The sequence below is a fragment of the Brachyhypopomus gauderio genome, chromosome 20, assembly GCF_052324685.1.
Source record: "Brachyhypopomus gauderio isolate BG-103 chromosome 20, BGAUD_0.2, whole genome shotgun sequence".
NCBI lineage: Eukaryota > Metazoa > Chordata > Actinopteri > Gymnotiformes > Hypopomidae > Brachyhypopomus > Brachyhypopomus gauderio.
The window spans coordinates 12062124-12083674 of record NC_135230.1 but is presented as its reverse complement, the minus strand read 5'-3'; the positions used below and the strand labels follow the sequence as shown (position 1 = coordinate 12083674).

At 46.6% G+C, this 21551-nt stretch overlaps 1 protein-coding gene across 1 annotated transcript in view; it reads left to right on the top strand.

Annotated features, from left to right (window-relative positions):
- Nucleotides 1-19948, top strand: part of prkx (protein kinase X-linked) — a 20411-nt gene extending 463 nt beyond the window's left edge. The window contains exons 1-8 of the mRNA XM_076982890.1: nucleotides 1-222; nucleotides 6426-6594; nucleotides 7571-7834; nucleotides 10576-10695; nucleotides 14228-14323; nucleotides 15496-15553; nucleotides 18033-18110; nucleotides 18546-19948. The exon at nucleotides 1-222 is cut by the window's left edge and continues 463 nt beyond it. Coding sequence (XP_076839005.1) covers nucleotides 63-222; nucleotides 6426-6594; nucleotides 7571-7834; nucleotides 10576-10695; nucleotides 14228-14323; nucleotides 15496-15553; nucleotides 18033-18110; nucleotides 18546-18671 — 1071 coding nt within the window. The 5' untranslated portion in view covers nucleotides 1-62 and the 3' untranslated portion in view covers nucleotides 18672-19948. The remainder of the gene's footprint in view (nucleotides 223-6425; nucleotides 6595-7570; nucleotides 7835-10575; nucleotides 10696-14227; nucleotides 14324-15495; nucleotides 15554-18032; nucleotides 18111-18545) is intronic.
- The last annotated feature ends 1603 nt before the right edge of the window (nucleotides 19949-21551 follow it).

Sequence of the window (21551 nt, the reverse complement as noted above, 5' to 3'; positions counted from 1 at the left end):
TCGTGGAGGATATATTATCCAGAACCGAGCCGCCGGGCGCGCCGTAGACGAACCGGCGGAAGATGACAACAACGAAAGCCAAGGCTGGGACGAACAATGAGTGCGGTCCTTACCGGGAGAGTACCGGGACGGGCGTTGGCAGCCCCGCGGTGTCCGCCGCGGCCGCGTCGGTAAACAGTAGGATTTACTCCCTGGATGATTTCGAGACGGTCGCCACCGTCGGTGAGTTGGTTTTCATAACCGCTTGAGTTGAATAATTAAACTTTATCCCCCACCGCAGCCTTGTTTTGCAGTACAAGCGTGTGGTGTGGGTCACGGTTCGGTTATTTTACCGAAAGGGGTAGACGGGACGTTTCACACGGTTCTGTAACCTGACCTTTCTCGGCTGGATGTGGCTGCAGTGACCCGGGGGCCCAGTACGCCCGTATTGGGGCGCACCTGTGCTCGCCTTCCGCTAGCCAGCCTCCAACGCTGGGCTATAATTTTTCAGCTTTCTTTTTTAAAAATTGCTTTCCTCTTTTACTAAAAATACATTCTTAATATATGGACGCGTTTTCTAATGTGTAGTTCACACAAACCATTTTAATTTGGGGGGCAGTTAGACCCCCGTGTTCTAAACTTCGGAGTCTTGTGTGTAGTCTCTGTAATGGTTTGTGTAATGTGCCCTTTAGAGATTTCCTTCCTGTAACAGCTCAAACACCTTTTAATTAGTTATATCAGACACCTTCACTGTCAGTGGTGTTAGAAAAGGCTATATTAGGAGTCTCTTTGGGGGTGTGTGTGTGTGTGTGTGTGTGTGTGTGTGTGTGTGTGTTGGGGGGGGCACAGTAACACAAGGCATGTTTGGCAGGGACCAAAAAACTGAGAGGTTAGTCCTGAAATGGTAGCGTTTTTCATCTGACCGACTAAGTTTCTCAAACCTCCCTTATTACTAATTATAAATCACGTGCTTGTGTTGACTGTAAGATTCCTGACGTCCTTATCACAGACACAACCAGCATGTCTTTGGAAAGCAACTGTGGGGACAGATTAATAGTTTCAATCCTAAATTAAATCTGTGGTGCTTCTGCGGAGGCCTGGCGGTATTCCATGATACACTATAACGTGCTGACTAAAACTACTGTGACCAGGCCTGCTGACTGACACAATAGCTCACATATCTAGACGCATCGTCCGGTGAGCGTGCACGTGAGGGGGCATCGTCCGGTGAGCGTGCACGTGAGGGGGCATCGTCCGGTGAGCGTGCACGTGAGGGGGCATCGTCCGGTGAGCGTGCACGTGAGGGGGCATCGTCCGGTGAGCGTGCACGTGAGGGGGCGGAAGCGGGCACTGTCGTCTGCTTCTCTGGCCTCTGCTGTCTGAATGAAAAGACGCCTCCTTCCCCGAGGAGCCTTCAGTACTAGAAGGGGAACACGTTAGGGCTGAGTAAGAGCCAGGTCATCTTAGGACACACACACACACACACACACACACGTACACACACAAACCAGCGCTACCTTTTCTTGTATTCAGCTACGAGTACTGTCATGTTGGATTCATTTTCACATTGGCTGTTGTTGGCTGACAACATAGTCGGGATGACACTATATTGTGACCTTGCTGGTCGGTAATATCGGGATGACACTATATTGTGACCTTGCTGGTCGGTAATATCGGGATGACACTATATTGTGACCTTGCTGGTCGGTAATATCGGGATGACACTATATTGTGACCTTGCTGGTCGGTAATATCGGGATGACACTATATTGTGACCTTGCTGGTCGGTAATATCGGGATGACACTATATTGTGACCTTGCTGGTCGGTAATATCGGGATGACACTATATTGTGACCTTGCTGGTCGGTAATATCGGGATGACACTATATTGTGACCTTGCTGGTCGGTAATATCGGGATGACACTATATTGTGACCTTGCTGGTCGGTAATATCGGGATGACACTATATTGTGACCTTGCTGGTCGGTAATATCGGGATGACACTATATTGTGACCTTGCTGGTCGGTAATATCGGGATGACACTATATTGTGACCTTGCTGGTTGGTAATATCGGGATGACACTATATTGTGACCTTGCTGGTCGGTAATATCGGGATGACACTATATTGTGACCTTGCTGGTCGGTAATATCGGGATGACACTATATTGTGACCTTGCTGGTCGGTAATATCGGGATGACACTATATTGTGACCTTGCTGGTCGGTAATATCGGGATGACACTATATTGTGACCTTGATGGTCGGTAATATCGGGATGACACTATATTGTGACCTTGCTGGTCTGTAATATCGGGCTTCATTTGGTATTGATTATATCTCACATGTCTGTTCCTCTTCCATTAGGGATTTTTATAAAGGACATTAACTGGTAGTTTCCTAAAAGACATTGGCTGATGTTTGGTGCAGAGTTTAAATGGCGAATTATATTCTATGGTCATAAACAAAGTCTATCACTTGTCTGTAAACATTCATTTCACATTCATGCATTCATCACTTCATGTTGAGTGAGTACAGTTGATTGAATAGACTCAGAATAGGTAATGAACCGTTTGGTTTTAGTCCTTTCAACCAGTACATTTACTTTTGTCCCTAAACAAAAAATCAGACAAGGTGATAAAAAAAAAATCACTTGGCCCCGACGTAATTTGACAACATGTAAAGTTAACAAGAACTAAATAAACACAATGCATATTCAAATTCAAGAAGAAAGTTCATTTAGTTATTTCATGCAATTAGTATTACTTCCACAGTGGCATTTTGTGGTTTTTTGTCTTTTAGATCATTATATTGCAGTGGACATTTCAAGTCTTGACTCTTGATTACTGTAGCTGTTTTCATTCCCAGAATTCAGCACATGCTGCTGATCCCTACATAATGGACGCGTCCGCCAGCTTATACCAAACTGCTTACACACATTTCTTTTAACAAAGATAATCTCCTGTCCATCTATAAAATAATGGATCTCTGTAGGGCATAAAGCTTATTTCCTTTCCTTTTCTTTCTTTCGTTCTTTCTTTTCCTTTTTCTTTAAAAAAAAAAAAAGAATGCATAAAAAAATGCAACTCTCACCACTCAGGAAAAAGACCTCCAGTTGAACCGTGGCCGGATGGAAAGCATATAGCATTAGGACCAGCATAAAAAATCCAATTTGCTGAGCGTTTGGTCGGATGCTAGGATTTACAGCCTGTGACGAATCACTTAAAGCTCTCGTCTGAATGCTCTTATTACAGAGTTGACATTAAAATGATTAGGAAATGGCTCATTGTCGTGAATCAGCGATATCTATGACTCCCTCGAGTTTTGGCTTGACACCGAGTTATGGTACTGAAACCGGGCAGTGGTGAACGTCCACGCTCTGGTCTAGAGTTTAAGGACAGATGTGATGACCTTCTCTGGAAGTCATGAGGCGCTCAAGAGCCACTCTTGCGTTTAGCGATGGATCAGGTCAAAATTTTACCGTCCCTCATGGATGATCCTCTCGTTTCATGGAGACTGATTCTAAATTATCTTAAATGACGGTTAAGCAGCTTTCGCAGGAGTTTAATAGAAGAAATGATTGAGTGTTTCTGTAGTCACTGTGGCATCAACGGGGTGTATTTTGGGTCTGTACTGGGCCTAACTAGGAAAGCAGTCGGCCAAATATCCTCCAGTATAAATCCCACGTGATGAATGTTTCTCACGTGGCCTGGATATCCACCCACCCCAATCAATTACCAGAAAAGCGCCATTCTACAAGTGCAGGCAAAGCCAGAGTATGAGTGTGCGATTTAGCGAAATTATCTGCATTTATGCTGTTTCGAGACCTCTTTATGTTCTCAGGGTTTGCTTTAGCTCTGGCGTGAGTTCGTTAAGGGCATGGCCTTTTGGAGAAAGGTGTTGTGGTGACTTATGTAAAACCTGTTTTGTTTCTTTTTGCATTACTGTTTGTTGTATGAAGGCCAAGCTGACCGTGGATCTGTAAAAAAAATATATATATACAAATAAACGAAATGACAACAACAAAATAGACCCCGAAGTCATGTCACATGCCTGAAATGATATCAGGAGCTCACCCCTGCACATAATCTCCTAAGGTCACGTTGTTGATGATTTTAGTTGCACATGGCCTTTGCATGGTTAAGGCGTTTCTCCTTCCAGTTACATCTGAGGAATGTTCGCTTTCAGAATGCTAAAGTACAGATGCCATCCATTCAGTACGTGTGCGCCATGCAGAGGCTGTCATTGTTTTTGCCCCTTGTCGCTTGCTTTCCCATCTGCAAATGGGATCACCTGTTCATCAGCATCGTGGCCGGCCGCCTTTTCCATCGTCACGCATTGCAAAATATTGTGCATTATTTCAAATGTGTTTCAGTGCGTCTTGGGTGTGTCACGACAAGTTTAGTTCAGAATTCAATTAGAGATTCTGTCTGAGGGCGAAACTGGATAGCGAATCAGTCTGAGGCTGCCAAAACAAAATGACAAGCTGACGAACACCACGAATTTCCAAACTTTAGATGTTCATCACAGAGTTCTCCATCACCATTGTGTGAATCCGGCAGCCAGGAGGGGAAAACCTTACAGACTTTCCCAGCCGACCGTTTGTTTGTGTCATCGAGCAGGCAAGTTGAAGCGTGTCTCTCTGAGTCCTCTTTTGTCCTGCTTGTGCACGCTTCCCGAGTTCCTCGTGGTCCGTGTTGCCACACCCGACGTCGCTGCCATCGGTTCCACGTGGCCGCAGACGACGACACGCCCGACTATGACTGCGTCTGTTCTGATCAAGCACCTAGCTCATCGGAGCGTACCTCCGCCCCAGGAAGTGTCAGCTGGCGTGTCGCTCCAGCCAGTGATGAGGTCATGCTTAATCACTCTCCAGTAATTCCTCTTGACTGACACACAAGAGTTGCTTTGTTGCTAGTGGCACTTGTCGTATGTAGCTGTAGATACACATTGTTAGGCGAAGTTTTGAAAACACTAGCAATCCATTTCAGTTTTTTCACAAGGGTCATCGTGTTCCTTTATGGCAGACAGTACGAACATAGCTTTAAAATAATATTTGGGTTACATCACACTTTGTTGTCAACTGTATTTCCTGAGGGGGGGAAACAAACCTTCAGCTCTCAGAAGAGATGATATGTTGCAATAACAATATTGCAGCTCACTTCAGTGGAGCCACTGATTGTGTAGCTCATACATTATTCACTTCACGCCATTGCCAAGTTCAACTGTACTCAGATGAATTTGATAAGTGTCCATTTGTTACTGTTGTTTGCTTACTGATACATAAGGATTGTGTGATAAAGGCTAACTAATATGGTGTGAGATAAGCACACTGTGTGTGAGCAAAGCCCCAGGAAGTCCTCTGGTTGGTGTATATTTTGGTCGTAGTTACAGGACGGCGTCCCTACACGCCAGTCCAGGGCATCGCCGCTGATGGTGCGGGTGGAGCTCTCGGCGAGGCTCTGCGTTTCCTCCACGACACCCTCGGGAGGCTCGGTTCCAGTCTCGGTGTGCTGATCAGAGTGGCGCTCGCCTCTCTAGTGGGACCACTCCCTGGCGTGGGCACGTGTTTGAACAGGAGAGCGAGTGATGTTCTCCACACCGAACATAAAAGTAAAACTATACCTATGGCAAAGGCGGCGTTGAAAAGTGATTGAAATTAAAGCTAATGGGGCTTCTTGTTAACGATGTTGGCGCTGTTTGATGTCATGCTAAGCAGCACTGACGGCCTGCGCTCACAGTTTGCGTGTGATATCGTAACGGAACCTGTAGCCGTGCTCGCACTAAACAACCAGGGGTGGGGGGGGGGGGGGGGGGGGGTAGTTCTACAAGCGATCCTATGTCTTGTCAAGTGAGGAATGTGAAAAATAGCAAAAAGACAAACAATATCAAGCCACTCTCTTTTTTATTCTCCAGCCTAAGCACTACACTTATGTTGTACTCACATCTGGCAGATAATTGAAATCAAAGATGGACCCATGGCTCCTTAATGGCTCCCTATTTGACATGTAGTGCACTTTGCAGTGGCTTTTACATCCTGTGTAGGGCACTGTATGACAAATAGGAAGCCATTTTGGATTCATCAGAAGCCCGTTGAGTGCTCTCATTACTGGCTCTGTTATTCATCGGCTCTCTGTGGTTTCAGGCCGTTACTAATGCCTGAAGTGTTGACTTGTGTGGGGTTTGTGGCTGTTGGCTAATGGTTCAGCATGTCGCATGGATTTATTTTTGATTTTGGGCATGGTTTTTTCGACCTCTGACACTGAGGTTTTACACTGTATATAAGATAATGTGTGCTGTCAAATGATGTCCCTGGTAAGAATGTTATTGGGGATTCAAAGACCCGGTGTTTGATAGGTCACCTTTTCAGACTGTTAATGGGATAGGGGAGTCTTAAGACCACCCCTGTAATTGCAGCTCTAATCTCCCCCTGCCACCTTTGACAGGTACGGGCACATTTGGCCGGGTTTTCCTGGTCAAGGACAAGAAAACGAGGGGCTTCTTCGCCCTGAAAGCCATGAAGATCCCCGATGTAATCCGATTAAAGCAGGAGCAGCACGTCCACAATGAGAAGGAGGTGCTGACGGAGGTGAACCACCCCTTCCTCATCAGACTGTGAGTGGGATCTTCCCTCGACTGGCAACCGCAGCACAAACATATCCTCATTAAGATTTCAAACAGACGGCAGAAACTGCAGGAAATCGCCTGCATCGGAAATTAAATTTGCCCAAGATCTGAAGGGTGTTTTTGGCTGTAATCTAACTGTATTAAAACATTTCATCATCATAGCCCATTGATTTTCTGCAGGTAATGACGTGCCATGTGGTATATGTGAGTTATGGACTAGCTCCCACATTGTTATTAAATAAATTGGCCAGTTGGTGCAGAAAAGATTGCCTGCTGGCCAAACAGATTTGATTCAGTGTTGTTAATTGATCCAGCTCTGGTTGACACTTTAATTATGAGGCTTGGAGCCAGTTAACCAATCCACTCCTTGAAATCACCTTGAAAGTCAGTTATGCTAATGACATATTTTGTTTTTGTTTGTAGTTTTTACATTTTCACCCATCGAAATTGCATTGATGACCAAAATCCCTTGAACATTTAGGATAGAAATTATTTTATACATTTTATGTTCTATTGTGAAGAGAGCCTTCAAGATTAAGACTTGAGACATTTTTAGACTTGCTGCTTGCGAAAGCTGCAGGACAAAGATCTCTCTCCATTAATACAGTCCCACTTATTCACATTTATCAATAAAGTCCAGGATGTGCAGATTACTCAAATTCACCTATCGATCCATGTCTCAGCGCGCTAATACGGGCAGGCAGAATGACTCAGATGAGCCTCAGCTGCTGTCTTCAGAGTTATTGACTTCACCGCCGTGTGTGTGTGTGTGTGTGTGTGTGTGTGTGTGTGCGCACATGTGCGTAGCCAGTTTTAACTGACAGAAAGGTACAAATTTGATATTTGCAAATGTAAGTAAATTGGACTGAAATCATTAAATAAGGACCCTAAATTGGATTAAAGTCTATTGATGCGCCCATGAAATCCAGAATAACCCAGTGGGTTTTCTCGCCCGCCGGGCCAGGTTCTGGACGCACCACGACGAGTGCCTGCTCTACATGCTGATGGACTACGTACCGGGCGGCGAGCTGTTCAGCTACCTGCGCTCCCGCGGCCGGTTCAGCAACACCACGGGCCTCTTCTACTCGGCGGAGATCGTGTGCGCCATCGAGTACCTGCACTCCAAGGAGATCGTCTACAGGGACCTGAAGCCGGAGAACATCCTGCTGGACGGGGAGGGGCACATCCGCCTCACCGACTTCGGCTTCGCCAAGAAGCTGTCGGACCGGTGAGCGCCCTCTCCTGGGTGGGGGGAGTACTGCACCACACGGTTCAGCTCCTGTGGCCTAACGCTGGCTCTCCTCTGGGTCCATCTACCTCGCTTGGCTCTGAAGACTCCTTAAGACCTTAATTAGCTAGAACAGATATGTTAACACTGGAGCTTAACACGGCAGGATGGTTGGTCACCAGGATGTCCTACTGATGTTTGTGTGTGTGTTTGTGTTTGCGTGGTATATTTTCTTAGAGTACATGAACCATTTGGGCATAGCTTGGTTGTTTTTTTTTTTTTTTCCTTTAAGGAATGTTTTTCTGTATTGTTATTCCACCCATTAGAGGGTCTCCAGCTCCATCGTCCTGCTGAGGAAAATTACACAATGATAATAAATTGGCACAAAGTGCTGAGAACCATAGTGGCGAAAGCCCATAGGTCCCCCACTGCCCATAGGTCCCCCACTGCCCATAGGTCCCCCACTGCCCATAGGTCCCACACAGCCTCCTGCTTCCATCAGTAGACGTCCTTATTAGCAGAAGACAAATTGGCTTTCCCTGCAATTGAGCATACAGACATGTGTGTAAGATGGTGTGTGTTTTGGAGGGGGAGGGGCTATGTGGTACGAGGCCGTCCAGTTGAATAAGCAGCTGACTCCGCCCACGCAGACTCCGCCCTCGCTGCATCCATCAGCTCCAAGTTATTTTACTGTCAACAAGAGGCGCTCGCACCAATTCCGGAGTAACCTTGGCGAAATTGAAAATCCCAAAAGGAACGGCCTGTTAATATCACGTGTGTGTGTGTGTGTGTGTGTGTGTGTGTGTGTGCGCGCGCGCACAGTGCACAGTACTGCAGAATTGGCCCCGGTGACATGTAAATGTAATGTAGAGCGATTATGGGTGGGGTGTAGGAGGGGTCGTTATTGAGTGTGGCTCTCTGATGTACAACTCCCGCTTATATGAATGGAAAGCAATAAAAAAATGTTTTAAAAAGGTGCCACTGTGCCCGGCGGAGAAGACGACGGCCCCTGTAAGTTCACAGCTGCACAGTGTGGGCTGACGGGAGGGGGGGTTGGGAGATCGCCAGGGCGCTGTAGTGTGGCCACACTGCCATCTGATGGCACTCGCACGTCATTGCAGCTCGCTGCCTTGTGCTGTTCTGTGGACGGTTTGGCTATGTCTCCTCTAAGGGCGATGGGTCGGGTTCACGCACGTCCCACTGGTCCCAGGTCAGTGGTAAAGGCGACGTCCGCCTTTTCTCTCTCTGCCGAGTTCCCTGCTGCTTCTCACGCATGGGGGTGAGACTCGTGGAGGCGGAGCCTGTTGTGGAAATGAAAGCCAGTTTCTCGGTCTCCATGGGTGACGGTGTGGTGGGGGGGTCGTCGTCATCTCTCCAGCTGTCGAGGACACTTGGGGAAAAAAAGCGCTCTCGCTCGTCCTTGTGAGCTGGTTCACAGACACAGGTGTGGCACATCAGACCTGCACAGCAAGGCCTTCTGGGTAAAGATGCTGCAGAGAGCTCGTGCATCTTCCATGTTTACCCTCTTCAACAGTTCAAGTTCTCCTTTTCCTTGGTCCAAAGATGTGTGTGTGTGTGTGTGTGTGTGTGTGTGTGTGTGTGTGTGTGTGTGTGTGTGTGTGTGTGTGTGTGTGTGTGTCCAAGGGAGCGGCGCCAAACCGTTCCCGGCAACCATCCCTTCACATTGCTGAATTACTGTCTCCAAGGCAACTAATCAGGATCTCTGCTGAGTAGAGTCTGCACGCTGGTTCCCTGCACCTTGACGTCTGTGGCCACGGGCCGGCCAAGAGAACCAGACAGAGCCAGCAGGACACCGGGGGCGTCCCGCAAACCCCTGCCCCAGTCCCGCACAGCAGCCCCGTTAGCTGTAACCCCTCAGCTCTGGTCCGTACTGGTTTGGGCTAAGGGGAGTGTTTAGACGGAGGCTCAGATCACGTCCACCCGGCTTAAACACTACTAGGCCGAACACTCAGTCTCCCGTGGGCCAGTAAAACCAGTTTCACTACGAGGCCGGACACTCAGTCTCCCGTAGGCCAGTAGGCATGCGCACTGGTTTTCCAGATGGCATTTTGCCGTGTTAAGGTGGACGCGTGGGGCCGGAGACGTTGGACTCCATCTGTAGTGTGAAGCCGCCTCACCCCGTCCGCAGAACCCTAGAGCTCCTGAGGAGAACCGCCTTGTAAATACCACCCAGTTCCCGGGCTGTGTTGCCCACTGTACTGCGTGCCGGTCCTTAACACGGCGTTAGTCGTGCTATCTCCCTGATATTAAAGATAACGCAGGGCATTAAATTATCGACATGTTCTTACTCTTGGGAGGTGACGTCTCCTCCACTGTCGGCCACACTGAGGGGAGATTGTGACGGGGCTTTTAGGGGAGGACTCGTGGCTGCAGAAAGGTGGTGGTGATGCTCAGGAGATTCTGATAGCAGTAGATAAAGGACGTGTGCACTTCAGCTCAGAGGAGTGATGTTCCCTCTGTGTGGGTGTGATTGAGAGGCATGTTTCCCCTGGCAGGTATGCATATGAAACTACCTAAATGCGTAGAGAGACATTATAGTTTTACTTCACTGTCTTCTATGGTTACATCTACCAATTTACCAAGATGTCGTCTGTCACACCGAAGGTGTTGGAATCAACCTTGCGTTAATCTCTTATTCCCACACACGCACTCTTACACTCACTCCGTAAGTGCTGGCTGTCTCACTTTCTCTCACACACTCATCCTCTCTCCCTCTCCAGGACGTGGACTCTCTGTGGCACTCCTGAGTACCTGGCCCCAGAGGTCATCCAGAGCAAAGGTCACGGCCAGGCAGTGGACTGGTGGGCTTTGGGCGTCCTCGTCTTCGAGATGCTCGCCGGGTAAGACATCAAACGCCGGGTGTCCGCGCACACACAGAAAATCAATCAAATTGTGGCGTTTTATTTATTTATTTTTAAACACACTTTAAATCCTTTCTTGTCCACCTGCTTTTTCATGTAACCTTCACATCAGCAGTAAAGGCAGGCCAGAGTTGTACTGAGTGGGCTGAAACACTAGAGGGCACTAGACGGCAGCACTCGCATGGATTAGGTCGAACTGCAATTCATTTGAGATGAGTATGCTCTTTGGGGCTTATGGAAAGCAATACAAACATTTCCCCCCCAAAGTCCTCTGTACGAGGTTATTTTTAGGCCTGAAAAAATAAAATGTTGCTAGTATAACTTCTGGTGTTGGTGCACCAGATTCAACTGCCCACAGGGGGCGCTCTCCCCTCCCAAAGCCCACACTGGACCCTGCGTTCCCCATGCGGTGCTTTAACGCCCGACTGTTCAACTGCTCAACCCTGCGCTGCTGCTGTAGCCTCAGGACAAGCCTCTTACACCGTCACCATGACGAATGACCCGAGCGCCATCCCATAATTCAAAGGAACTACACCGTTCCTGGCTTTGCATTCGCTTGTTCAGGAAATATGGTGCATCATCCAAATATGAATGGCTCACACTAGTCACCTGTGTTCTTTCCTGAAAGCCTGTTCAGCAAATCATTCTGGATCTAATCTGTCCCGTGGCTTTAGACAAACCCCCCCTCCGTGCTGTTTAAACGCACTGTCAGTGTCGTGAAGTTCAGAGCAGACGGCTGAGAGACCTGACGTTTCTCCTGCAGTCGCTGCTGAGCGAGGGACTTTGTGAGTAGTCCGGTCTGAAGTTAGCGTCATGTGTTCGGGGTGTGTGTGTGTGTGTGTGTGTGTGTGTGTGTGTGTGTGTGTGTGCACGGCAGCAGGCTGGGCTCCTCCCGTGTGGACCTGTGTGTGTGTCGCTGCCTTCACCTGCCCTCTTTGTGCTCAGAGTTCACCACACGGTTTCTCACAGAGTGCTGCAGCGTGGAAAAACTGAACCCCCTCCTCTACACGCCACTCCTTTAGAAGCAGTCCCCCAAAGGGAGGGGGGACGGGGGAGGGAGACAGGGGGACAGGGGAGGGAGACAGGGGGACGGGAGGGAGGGGAAGAGAAGAGGGGGAGAGAGGAGGGAGAAGAGGGGGAGAGGGGAGGGAGAAGAGGGGGAGAGGGGAGGGGAAGAGAAGAGGGGGAGAGGGGAGGGAGAAGAGGGGGAGAGGGGAGGGGAAGAGAAGAGGGGGAGAGGGGAGGGAGAAGAGGGGGAGAGCCACTCTTGGATCATCGACTTTTTTACTCCTCTTTTAGAGACACACACACACACACACACTCTCCTGGTTACACACAGATGTGTTATGCCTCCTTCATGCTTGTGCGTCCAGTCGATCTCTCGGGTCACATCACTGGTCCCCCACGGCGCCCCAGTCGGGCTGATCATGTACAGGTGCCTCCTGTGGACCACTGCGTCAGAAATGCGTGTTGTGAAGGTGCAGTTAAACGAATGTGGAGGTTTGCATGTGCGCGCGTGTGTGCATATGCATGCGCCCGGGTCCGTGTGTGTGTGTGTGTGTGTGTGTCTTCCAGGTCAAAGCCATGAAGTGAGCTAACATAAGCCCCCTAACCGTAGGTTCTCAAGGCCATCACTTCCTCTTTGATCCTGAAGGAAACGGCAGTCTTCAATGCAAGGCTTCACTGTGTTGCCCTTTGACCTCTGACCCAACTCCAGGGTCTCCAGCCCCACCCCCGAGTGCGACTCCCAGCCGGTGTTTGTTTTAGGTCCTGTCTGACTGTCCGACACTCGGGACCCAAAGAGGAGTGCGATGGTCAAAATGACCAGTCGGTGTCCTTGAGCTGGTCTTTTCTTGGTGCTAATAGCTTAGATGCTGTACTACAGTCTTACAGCCACGCTAAGTGCTTCCACCTGCAGGATTGGCCTGCGTCAGCCGTCACGGTGCCTGAAGTCAGCGATTCGTCTGATTTATTGCACCCTTATGGAGGTGTAATAGCACGACATGTTGCTAAAGTGTGAGGTTCTCCCATGCCTGAAGGACTGTGGGCTGTGAGGGCTGTTTGGATTTTTCCCATAGTCCTTTTCACTGGTTTTCTGTCTCTCTTCATGCTCTCTGGAGATTAGATGACACCTGTGGACTTGCATAAGGAGTTTTCAGCTGCATAGCTGTAATCATTTACTTTGTCCCTATATCTCTCTCTCTTTCTCGCTCTGTGTGTGTGTGTCTGTCTTCCACCGTTTCTCTGCATCCTCAGCAGACTACTGCTAAATCCATTACTGTACCTGGCCTGGTTGTCCTCATACAAATACAAAGGCCCTTGCAGTGGGCTGAATGCTACAGAATGCTGATCTGTGATCAGTTTTGCTATTTCTTCTGTAGTGATGTGCAGAATTAAATCTGAGGAAGCTAATTCAGAAGCTCGTAAAGGCTATTTGAAGTGTGTAATAGGAAGCTGAGGGTTTTTTTTTCCCAACTAATGTGCAAGAATTAAGCCCCGCCCATTAAGTGTTTTCATGGTCAACAGGCTGTATAGAATACGGCATGGTGGAGGTTCCTGACAGCCAGTGGGACAGCCATACCAAACCCTTATTTACTTTCAAAAACAACTCCTTATTTCATAAGTTAACTTTTTTTTTTTTTTTAAATATGCCAGCCTCTTTGATGACTGAGAGAGAATTTGTGTGGGGTTTGATTGTCAAGTACACTGGTATAGGAGTGTGGCATTTGTGATGTACACTGGGATAGGAGGGTGCGGTTTGTAAAGAGGGGTGGTTTGTAAGCAGGGCTTTTAGTAGGGCAATGCGGTGTAGTACTGGACTGGGTGATAATGTAAATGCAAGCTAACAGGGTAATGGCTTCCACAGCCTTCACTGGAACACACATTCATAAGGGCTCGGTCCTCTGAGCTCCTGCACAGTCACACTCTCCCAAGTCCTTCATTCACTCTGCAACTCTGACACCTATAAATTCAGGCCAGGACATGGAGAACATGTTTTTTTATACAACCGGGCAAATACTGCAGGATTTTCACTGTACACATACTGCATTGTATATACTGATCTGCTGACTGTATGAATCTGGATTGTAATATGACGAATATTATAGTACGTACGTTGATGTGCATTCAAACCGCTGGTTCTTCTGTTTGCTGTAGCATCCCAGCCAAATCCAGGTGTTCCTTAGAATTGGAAGAGGCGATTTGTATCTGAGCAACAGGATACACACAGCCTGCTCCATCTCCCCATGTAGTGCAGTTTTTCTGAGGCCGGCAAACCTGCCTGAGAGGGGCCACATTATTCTTCTCTGAGATCTTTTCCTGGTCTTTTTCCCTTTGACAGAGTAATTGCTGTCTTTCTCAGTATCAGAAATAATAAATGATTATATTCAGAGCCTTGAGCATTTCCGATTCATTATGTGACCTAGCAATTTATCTTAACGAGCCTAAAGGATTTTTTGGCTACCCTATTAATAGTGATTATTAATAGTGATGTTTGCATTTACTATGCTAGATACCCACCATTTTTTGATGACAATCCGTTTGGCATCTATCAGAAGATCCTGGCAGGCAAGCTGGAGTTTCCACGACATCTGGATATCTATGTGAAGTAAGTTCAAACCGGACAACAACGTGACCGTCTGATTGCTTTGTTCACACATTCGCTGCTGAGAAAGCAGGCACCAAGTGACCCAGTCATGTTGAACTCCAGCGCCACGAACGTTCCCGCCCCTGCACAAATACACGCCCTCTTTCTGTTTCCCACCGTGTAACCATTGCGTACTGACGCACAGCCTCTCCAGACCGCCCATATCCGAACACTCCATCAGACTGTACATCAGACCGTTCACAACACTTATTGTAGAAGCCAAGGAAATGCTACCAGATTTCCATTATCAGCCAGCTTTGTGTACATTAAATCAGAAACGAAGCAGGAGGTCAAAGCCGACGAGGCAGGTTATAGGTTTGTCTTTGACAGAACACAGCGCCTCTTCTTGGGCTAGTCCATTTATGCAGCGCCGCAGAAGCATGTGGTGTACGATGGGGGGGGGTGGTCCCCAACATGTGGGCTGATTGGCCAGGAGATCGCTGTTCAGGGACCCTGTAAGAACTTTAGGGCTGGGCTTTGGGTTATCATGTGGGATGGCAATTTCCCAGCATTAACCATTCTAAAATGGCACTTCCTTTAGCATTACCTCATGGTTTGCGATGGTTTCTGCAATACATCATTTGAACAGTGTGGGAGTCAGGCCTCGCGTGTTCCCACATCAGCACGCAGCAGACCCATCTGACGCCACTTCAAGTTCCAAAGATGGTTACGGACGTGCCTTTGACGGCCACGTTATCCGCCTTTCTGACTGCGAAAAGGAGGTCGGTCATCGAGCAGTCGAGGGCGATACGTCAACACCAACTCGAAGAGGGAGATAAGATGAGCTGTCCCTGCACCTGGCTTTGCTGACCACAGGAGACTTGTTAGCATCTGCAAAGCAGAGAGGAAACTGGGGTCATGGCCAAGACACTTACCCCTCCATCACCCCATTCACCCCTACCCCCCACATCTCTACCCCCCCTGCCTCCATGTGCAGCTTGCTTTAGCATGACAACATAATAACCAAAGGAAATATGAGAGTCCTCCACCTCGTTTTAAGTGGACCTAGGCTAGTCTGTAGCTTGCTGAGAACTGGACACTTTGTTACCCTTTGAGAATAATCTGTGTAAAATAGTGGAAGAACTTGCCCACCTTATGTTTTTATTATAGTGCATTGTGGTCTTTCCATTCAGGGATCTCATCAAGAAGTTGTTGGTGATTGACCGACAGAGAAGACTGGGTAACATGAAGGTAGGCGGCCGTTATTCTTTCATAGTCTCAGTCCACCTAAACCAGGCTCCATGTCCATAGCACGTCAACCACAGAGATGATCTCAGAAGATTCTGAGATCATGGCCCTCTTTGACCTGCTTCCGAACCAAACGCAGCAGCTTTAGTCTTGGACTGGTTGATTCCAAACCACCCATTTTTTTTTTTTTTCATGTACGTTTCCTACAACCAATTTTCCAAACCACAGTTAATAATTTAATGCACGTATTTCATGTACAACTAATTTTCCTACCACTGAATTTGTGAAGTGGTGCCTAACATGTCCAAGGCAAAAAAGTCAAAAGGTGGTGCAGGCTGATCGCCACGCCTTCGTCTCCTCCCAAATTGAGATGCTATGGAACAGAACGGGCTTGTGGTTTGGTACTTTAGGTAAAAGATCGTCGGTGGACAGAGGAGCGGAGGGTCTGAGGAGCCTCTCCGCATGCCCAGATGAGTAGCCTGAAACTGGGCAGCTCTCGCTGCTGCATCCACCCCTCGGCGGGACACGGCAGCCTGGAAATTGGCAGCCGATGGCATTGGGCTTTATGCAAATGCTCCCAGCTGGACTGTGCCAGCCGGTGACCTGAGTCTGATGGCAGCTGTGTTTCCAATGGACCTCTAATGCAGGATGTTTCGCACATTAGCATTAGGCGCGGTGGCCACAGCATGGCTGGTTGCTGTGTTTTTATTGTGGGTCACATGCTGCTGAGCTGATGTCATCTGTCCCTCGGAGCTCTTGAATGGATATGGCTGGGCACGGTTTTCATCATTTTCCATCGAGCTGCTCACCCTCAGACCCTGTGCACTTCAGCAATGAAGCATGTCAGAATGGGCTGGAAGGAGTTCTCAGCCAGAGCTTTGCCGTTCATTTATTTCTCTCCCCCCCCTCTCCTGGTAATCTCCTGGTTGGTAAACGGTATAATGGGAACGATTGTGCTGAAACGAGGGTGCTGAGAGTGAGCACCCGGGAACCCAGCTGTGTGTTTGCCTGCTGTCTCCACAGCGACAGCAGCCAGGCCTCTTTCACGGTCTCAATTCCACTGAAATGAAGGCCTTGCTTACTCCCATAATGCACCAGCTGCAAGGTCGCATGACGTTGAGGCCACCCAACTAAGATCCCTGCTTTTATTCTCGTCAAGTTACTCGAAACAACCGAGAAGTCTTGGATGCTCCTTGGTATTTAACTACATGCAGATTTTGCTTTGTCTGTGTCTCTTTTCCTTACTGGCTTCAGCTCAAACAGTAAAAAAAAGGTTGGAGGATTTTACATTTATCGACCAGTTTTACTCTCTGTCCAGGAACCCTGAGAAATTTAATGCCAGCAGCAACGTGGCAAAGTGCACATGTTTATGTAGTCATAATGCCATATAAAAGCAGACCTTCCAAAAAAAGAGACATACAGCAAAAAGATATATATTTCATGATTTATTCAAAAGAAAATTCTCTCCCCAAAAATCTGCCAAATGTAAAAGTGTGTGAGCTCTTTTAGTCAGTAGTTTGTGGCACCTCCATTTGCAGCCATTACTTCAACCAAACATCATCTGTAACCACAAAAGAGTGTCTCACATCTGTTTTTGGGGATTTTTGCCCACTCCTCCTTACAGAACTCCACCAGTTGAGAGAGGTTGGAGGGACATCTGGCTTGTACCGCCCGCTTCAGAACTTGCCACAGCATTTCTATGGGATTGAGGTCCTGACTTTGAATGGGCCCATCCAGAATGAAAATCTTTTCTTAGTAGCTTTGCTAGAATGCTTTGGGTCGTTGTCTTGTTGCATAATCCATTTCCATCCTAGCTTCAACTCCCTGACTGATGGCAGGAGATTCTGGTCAAGAATTTGTTGATGGACCTGATGGAATTGATGGTTCCCTGGACAATATGTAGTCATTCAGGTCCGGAGGCAGAACAGCTGGCCCAGACCTTCACTTTTCCACTACCATACTTCAGTGTTGGGAGGAGGTTCTTTTCTTTATTTGCGGTGTTGACATTTCTCCAAACATGGCGCCTGTGACTGCTGCCAAATCCATATTGGACTCATCTGTCCAGAGAATGGACTTCCAGAAAGCCTCTAGTTTGTCCAAGTGCTCGCTGGCAAAGTTTAAACGGGCAACTTTGTTTTTACTTGAAAGCAGAGGCTTCCTTCTAGTTACTCTCCCATGAATGCCATGTCTATTGATTTTTAGACATTTATCCGATATTCTTTGGAGGTGATGTATGGGTTGGCCTTAATTACCGGAATTATTATTTTTCTGGAACTTCTTGGTGTAAGTTTTGATGGCCGTCCACGTCTGGGCAGAGTTGCAGTGATGCTGAGTGCCCTCCATTTGTAAATTGTTTGTCTTCCTTATTTCCCAGGCTCATTTCAAGAAGGTTTATGGTTCTCGATGTGTTCTAGATTTTCGTAAAACCTTTGCTGCTTCTCTAAGTTTTGGTCTAGATTTTGGTGTCGTTGTTTCTTGGCAGAATGGAGCAGACGATGTGAAAAAGCACAGGTGGTTCAAGTATGTAGACTGGGAGGCAGTACCGAATAGAAGACTGAAGGTATATATAACTTTCCTATTATCTAATGTCAATTTTCATCTGTTTTAAAATTCAAATTTCCTTTTTGTGACATGGATGTTGGATTTGTCCAGTTATAATAGACCAGCCATCAGTCTTTGATCATTTATTTTATTATATGTGATAAGTGTCATCAAGTTTAGTTCCAAGATTTAACACAATGTATATCAGTTTGCAACCTAACTTGAAAGTACCAGATTGTCAAAACGAGTGTCTGTAGAAGCTGTTCACAGCCTGGTACTCGGATGCCAGGATACTGGCACAGATTTGCTGGTGCCGTCATGTTTCCAGAACTCTGCTGTTTCTGTGGTGCCAGAATCATGGAAAACCAATGTTAAGGTTTTTATAACGTGGTTGCTTTTAACACGCTTAATGGAATGCACTACTTTTTCTTGCCTTGCCCCCTCCACCTCAAAGCCACCCATAGTTCCCAAGGTGTCTCACGAAGGGGACACCTCCAACTTCGATGCCTACCCTGAGGATGAATGGAAGAAGGAGACTGCAGTGGCACCAAAGGACCTGGAGATTTTCAAGAACTTCTGACTCAACCTTTTGAATGGGAAATCAAAGGGCGAAAGACAGCAGCCACTGTTGGAGGAGACATCCCTTTACTCATTACTTAAAGGAGCCCTGTTGGAGGAGACATCCCTTTACTCATTCCTTAAAGGAGCCCTGTTGGAGCGACAAGGGTTGGAATCGCGTTTGCTATTGTTGCCTTCTCCAACATTAAATGAATAGAGGCGATGAACTTTGTTCCCTTTATTTGTGTTTCTCTGGGCCTACTTTTCTTATGCAAAGTAAGAGGGGAAAATGCTGCACGCACCAAATAAGACTCTTATTCTGAAATATTCTGAATATGTGCGCACATCTGCAATAAATCTTTTTTTTTCTTTGTGATTATTTTTGCTGGATCAGCAAAACATGGATTTATGTACCTCAAAATGTGGATTTACCTTTTTGCCCACGAGACTTTTAAGTCGTTGCTACGAAAATGAGGATGATGTTACATGCTCATAGCATAATGCAGTTTATTTATACATAAGCTAAGTGAACTTTACATTTTGCGGCATGGGATGTGTTGTGTTGTTGTGAAGTCGTGTAGTCATAGATGCTTCCACCGTCTCGAACGAACGGCCAGAGAACCCAAAGCGTTACATTCTGAAGCTCAAGGTCACTATAGATGTTAGTTTCTTCATTTTAGGTATGGTTTTATGGCTAATAACTAATTAAAGGTTTTATGGAACCACAAGTGTTGAGAGAGAATGAGAACTTTGTCCTGTACCAGGCCTTTGTACTAACTGTACCAGAAAGATTTGGGTCAGGATTGAAGATTTTGATATTCTGAGTAAGATAAGATTTGGTGCTTGAAGAAATGTTTAACCTAGATCTATGTTAACTAGAATTAGACCTTTAAACCTGAGCCTCATTTGTTTTAAGGTTTGCTGCAGGTTGGCTTTCAGTCTGACCATAAAGTGATGTCCTCCTAATCTCGTACTGTAATTATTACTTCTTAGTATAGTATAAATGAACTTGCCTAAGGTGGCCTTATATTATGGTGTGTAAATCAGATTACAGACGTCATGGTCTTATTGTGTGGTTTTGTTGTGTTTTGTTTGGTTGGTTGGTTGGTTGTTTTGTGGGTTTTTTGTATGTTTAAAGCAGCTGCTGCAGTCAGTTTTTGTTTTAGTTTCGCATAAAAACGTCAGACAGAAGAGATTTTTGTGGAAGTTGTTACTTAAACACTGTAGCTCTCGTACATATCTCTATTCTTGCCCTTTCTCGAACCTACAATCAGGAAATCTTTTTTTTTTTTTTTTTTTTTTTTTTTAAATCAGTGTTACCTTGCAAAATGTGTGTGTGTGTGTGTGTGTGTGTGTATATCAATAAGTTCATGAACAGTGGGAAACCAGCCACTCCAAAAACATTTGGTAGACTAATCTCAGGCACCATCATCTGTGTTGGAGGGTTAACTACATATTTGTCTAATCCACAATGAATATTTTCTACTGCCTAAAATAGTGCAACTTCACTAGCTTGACCACCATGCCTAACCTAAACAAAAATCACACATTTAAGTTTCTAGGTGTGTTTGAGAATGACCTGCAGTTGTCCCGGGTTAAAAAAACGAAAGCAAAACAAAAACCTTTTCTGGAAGTCATGTTGTTGATGCTGTTCAGTTTTACATGTACTGCCATGTTAAGCAAATCATTTTAAGTAGTTTAAAGTAAAAAAAAAACGTTGTTTTTAACCTAACATGCACATGTGGATCATCTGTTGGGTTATAATTTGTTTTGTATGGTTTAATGGCTCTAAAATCATTTTCATTCTTTTACCACTGATTGATGGGGGAGGGGTGGGGCGATGTTTAAATAACAATGTTATGCAGTTTTCAGTGACGGTGTGGCAGGTTTCCATGTGACAAACCTATGGGGTCTTTTTTTTTTTTTTTTTTTTTAACTTTCTCAATCTTTAGGAAGTTGGCCAACTCTTTTACTCGTCCTTTTCTACAGTAAAACCTGTAAATAGTTCTGTGAACTTACTGATCTGAAACCCCCGTTATTTTGGACTCCATGTGAATTCTGCCTTCTGTCTCCTCTTGTGTGTTCATTTGATCTCCTCCGTCAGACCACTGACGTGTATTAAGAGTAGTGTAAGTGCAGTATTACCTGCTGTTCCGCTAGCTGAAACACAGATGAATAAATGTTTCATGTGGACAATGTTATGCTGCCTTTTCTTTCGTACAGCGGTCGGTACAGATCTGTTTGAGTGGAGGGCGAGCGGTTTGGTATTGGTTTTCTGTACAGCGGCGGGAGTGTGGCCGCTCTCCCGCTCGCCTCACGCGGTCCTGCTGCGTGGTCTCAGCTTCGGCTTCACACTCCCTCCAGGTACCGGGTGGAAGCGTTGGTGGGAGACTTTCAACAGCACAGGAATGGTGTTTGAGTCCCACAGTGCCCCTACCTCTACACGAGCGTCGAGTTCTAATGTAAAACAGAAGAGTTGGGAAAGTCCACAAGAAGTTATGAGCGCAGCAAGGCCTCCTGTTGATCTGTCCAGTGAGCCCTGGTGCTAATGTGCTGCTACTGGATTTGACGTAAGCCACGTCGTGCTTCCCAGCATAACCTCCTCCCCACCTTCGTGTGTTGCTAAAAGTTGCGTTTTAATAATATAATGGCATTTAGGCTAATTAGGAAAACTCTAAGGATGTAATTGTTAGTTAATGGTTTCCTTATGATCTAGTCCACCTAACCAGAAAGTAAGTGTGAGTGTCTGCGGCTGCTACTGCAGTGGTACATGTAGTTTTCCTTCACGTGACAGGAAACCAGAAATGACGTGCATACTCAGCAGCACACTGATTCTCTGAGGTAAAAAAACTAAACACCTCATTACGTGACATAAATGGAGCCTGGTGTGTGTGTGTGTGTG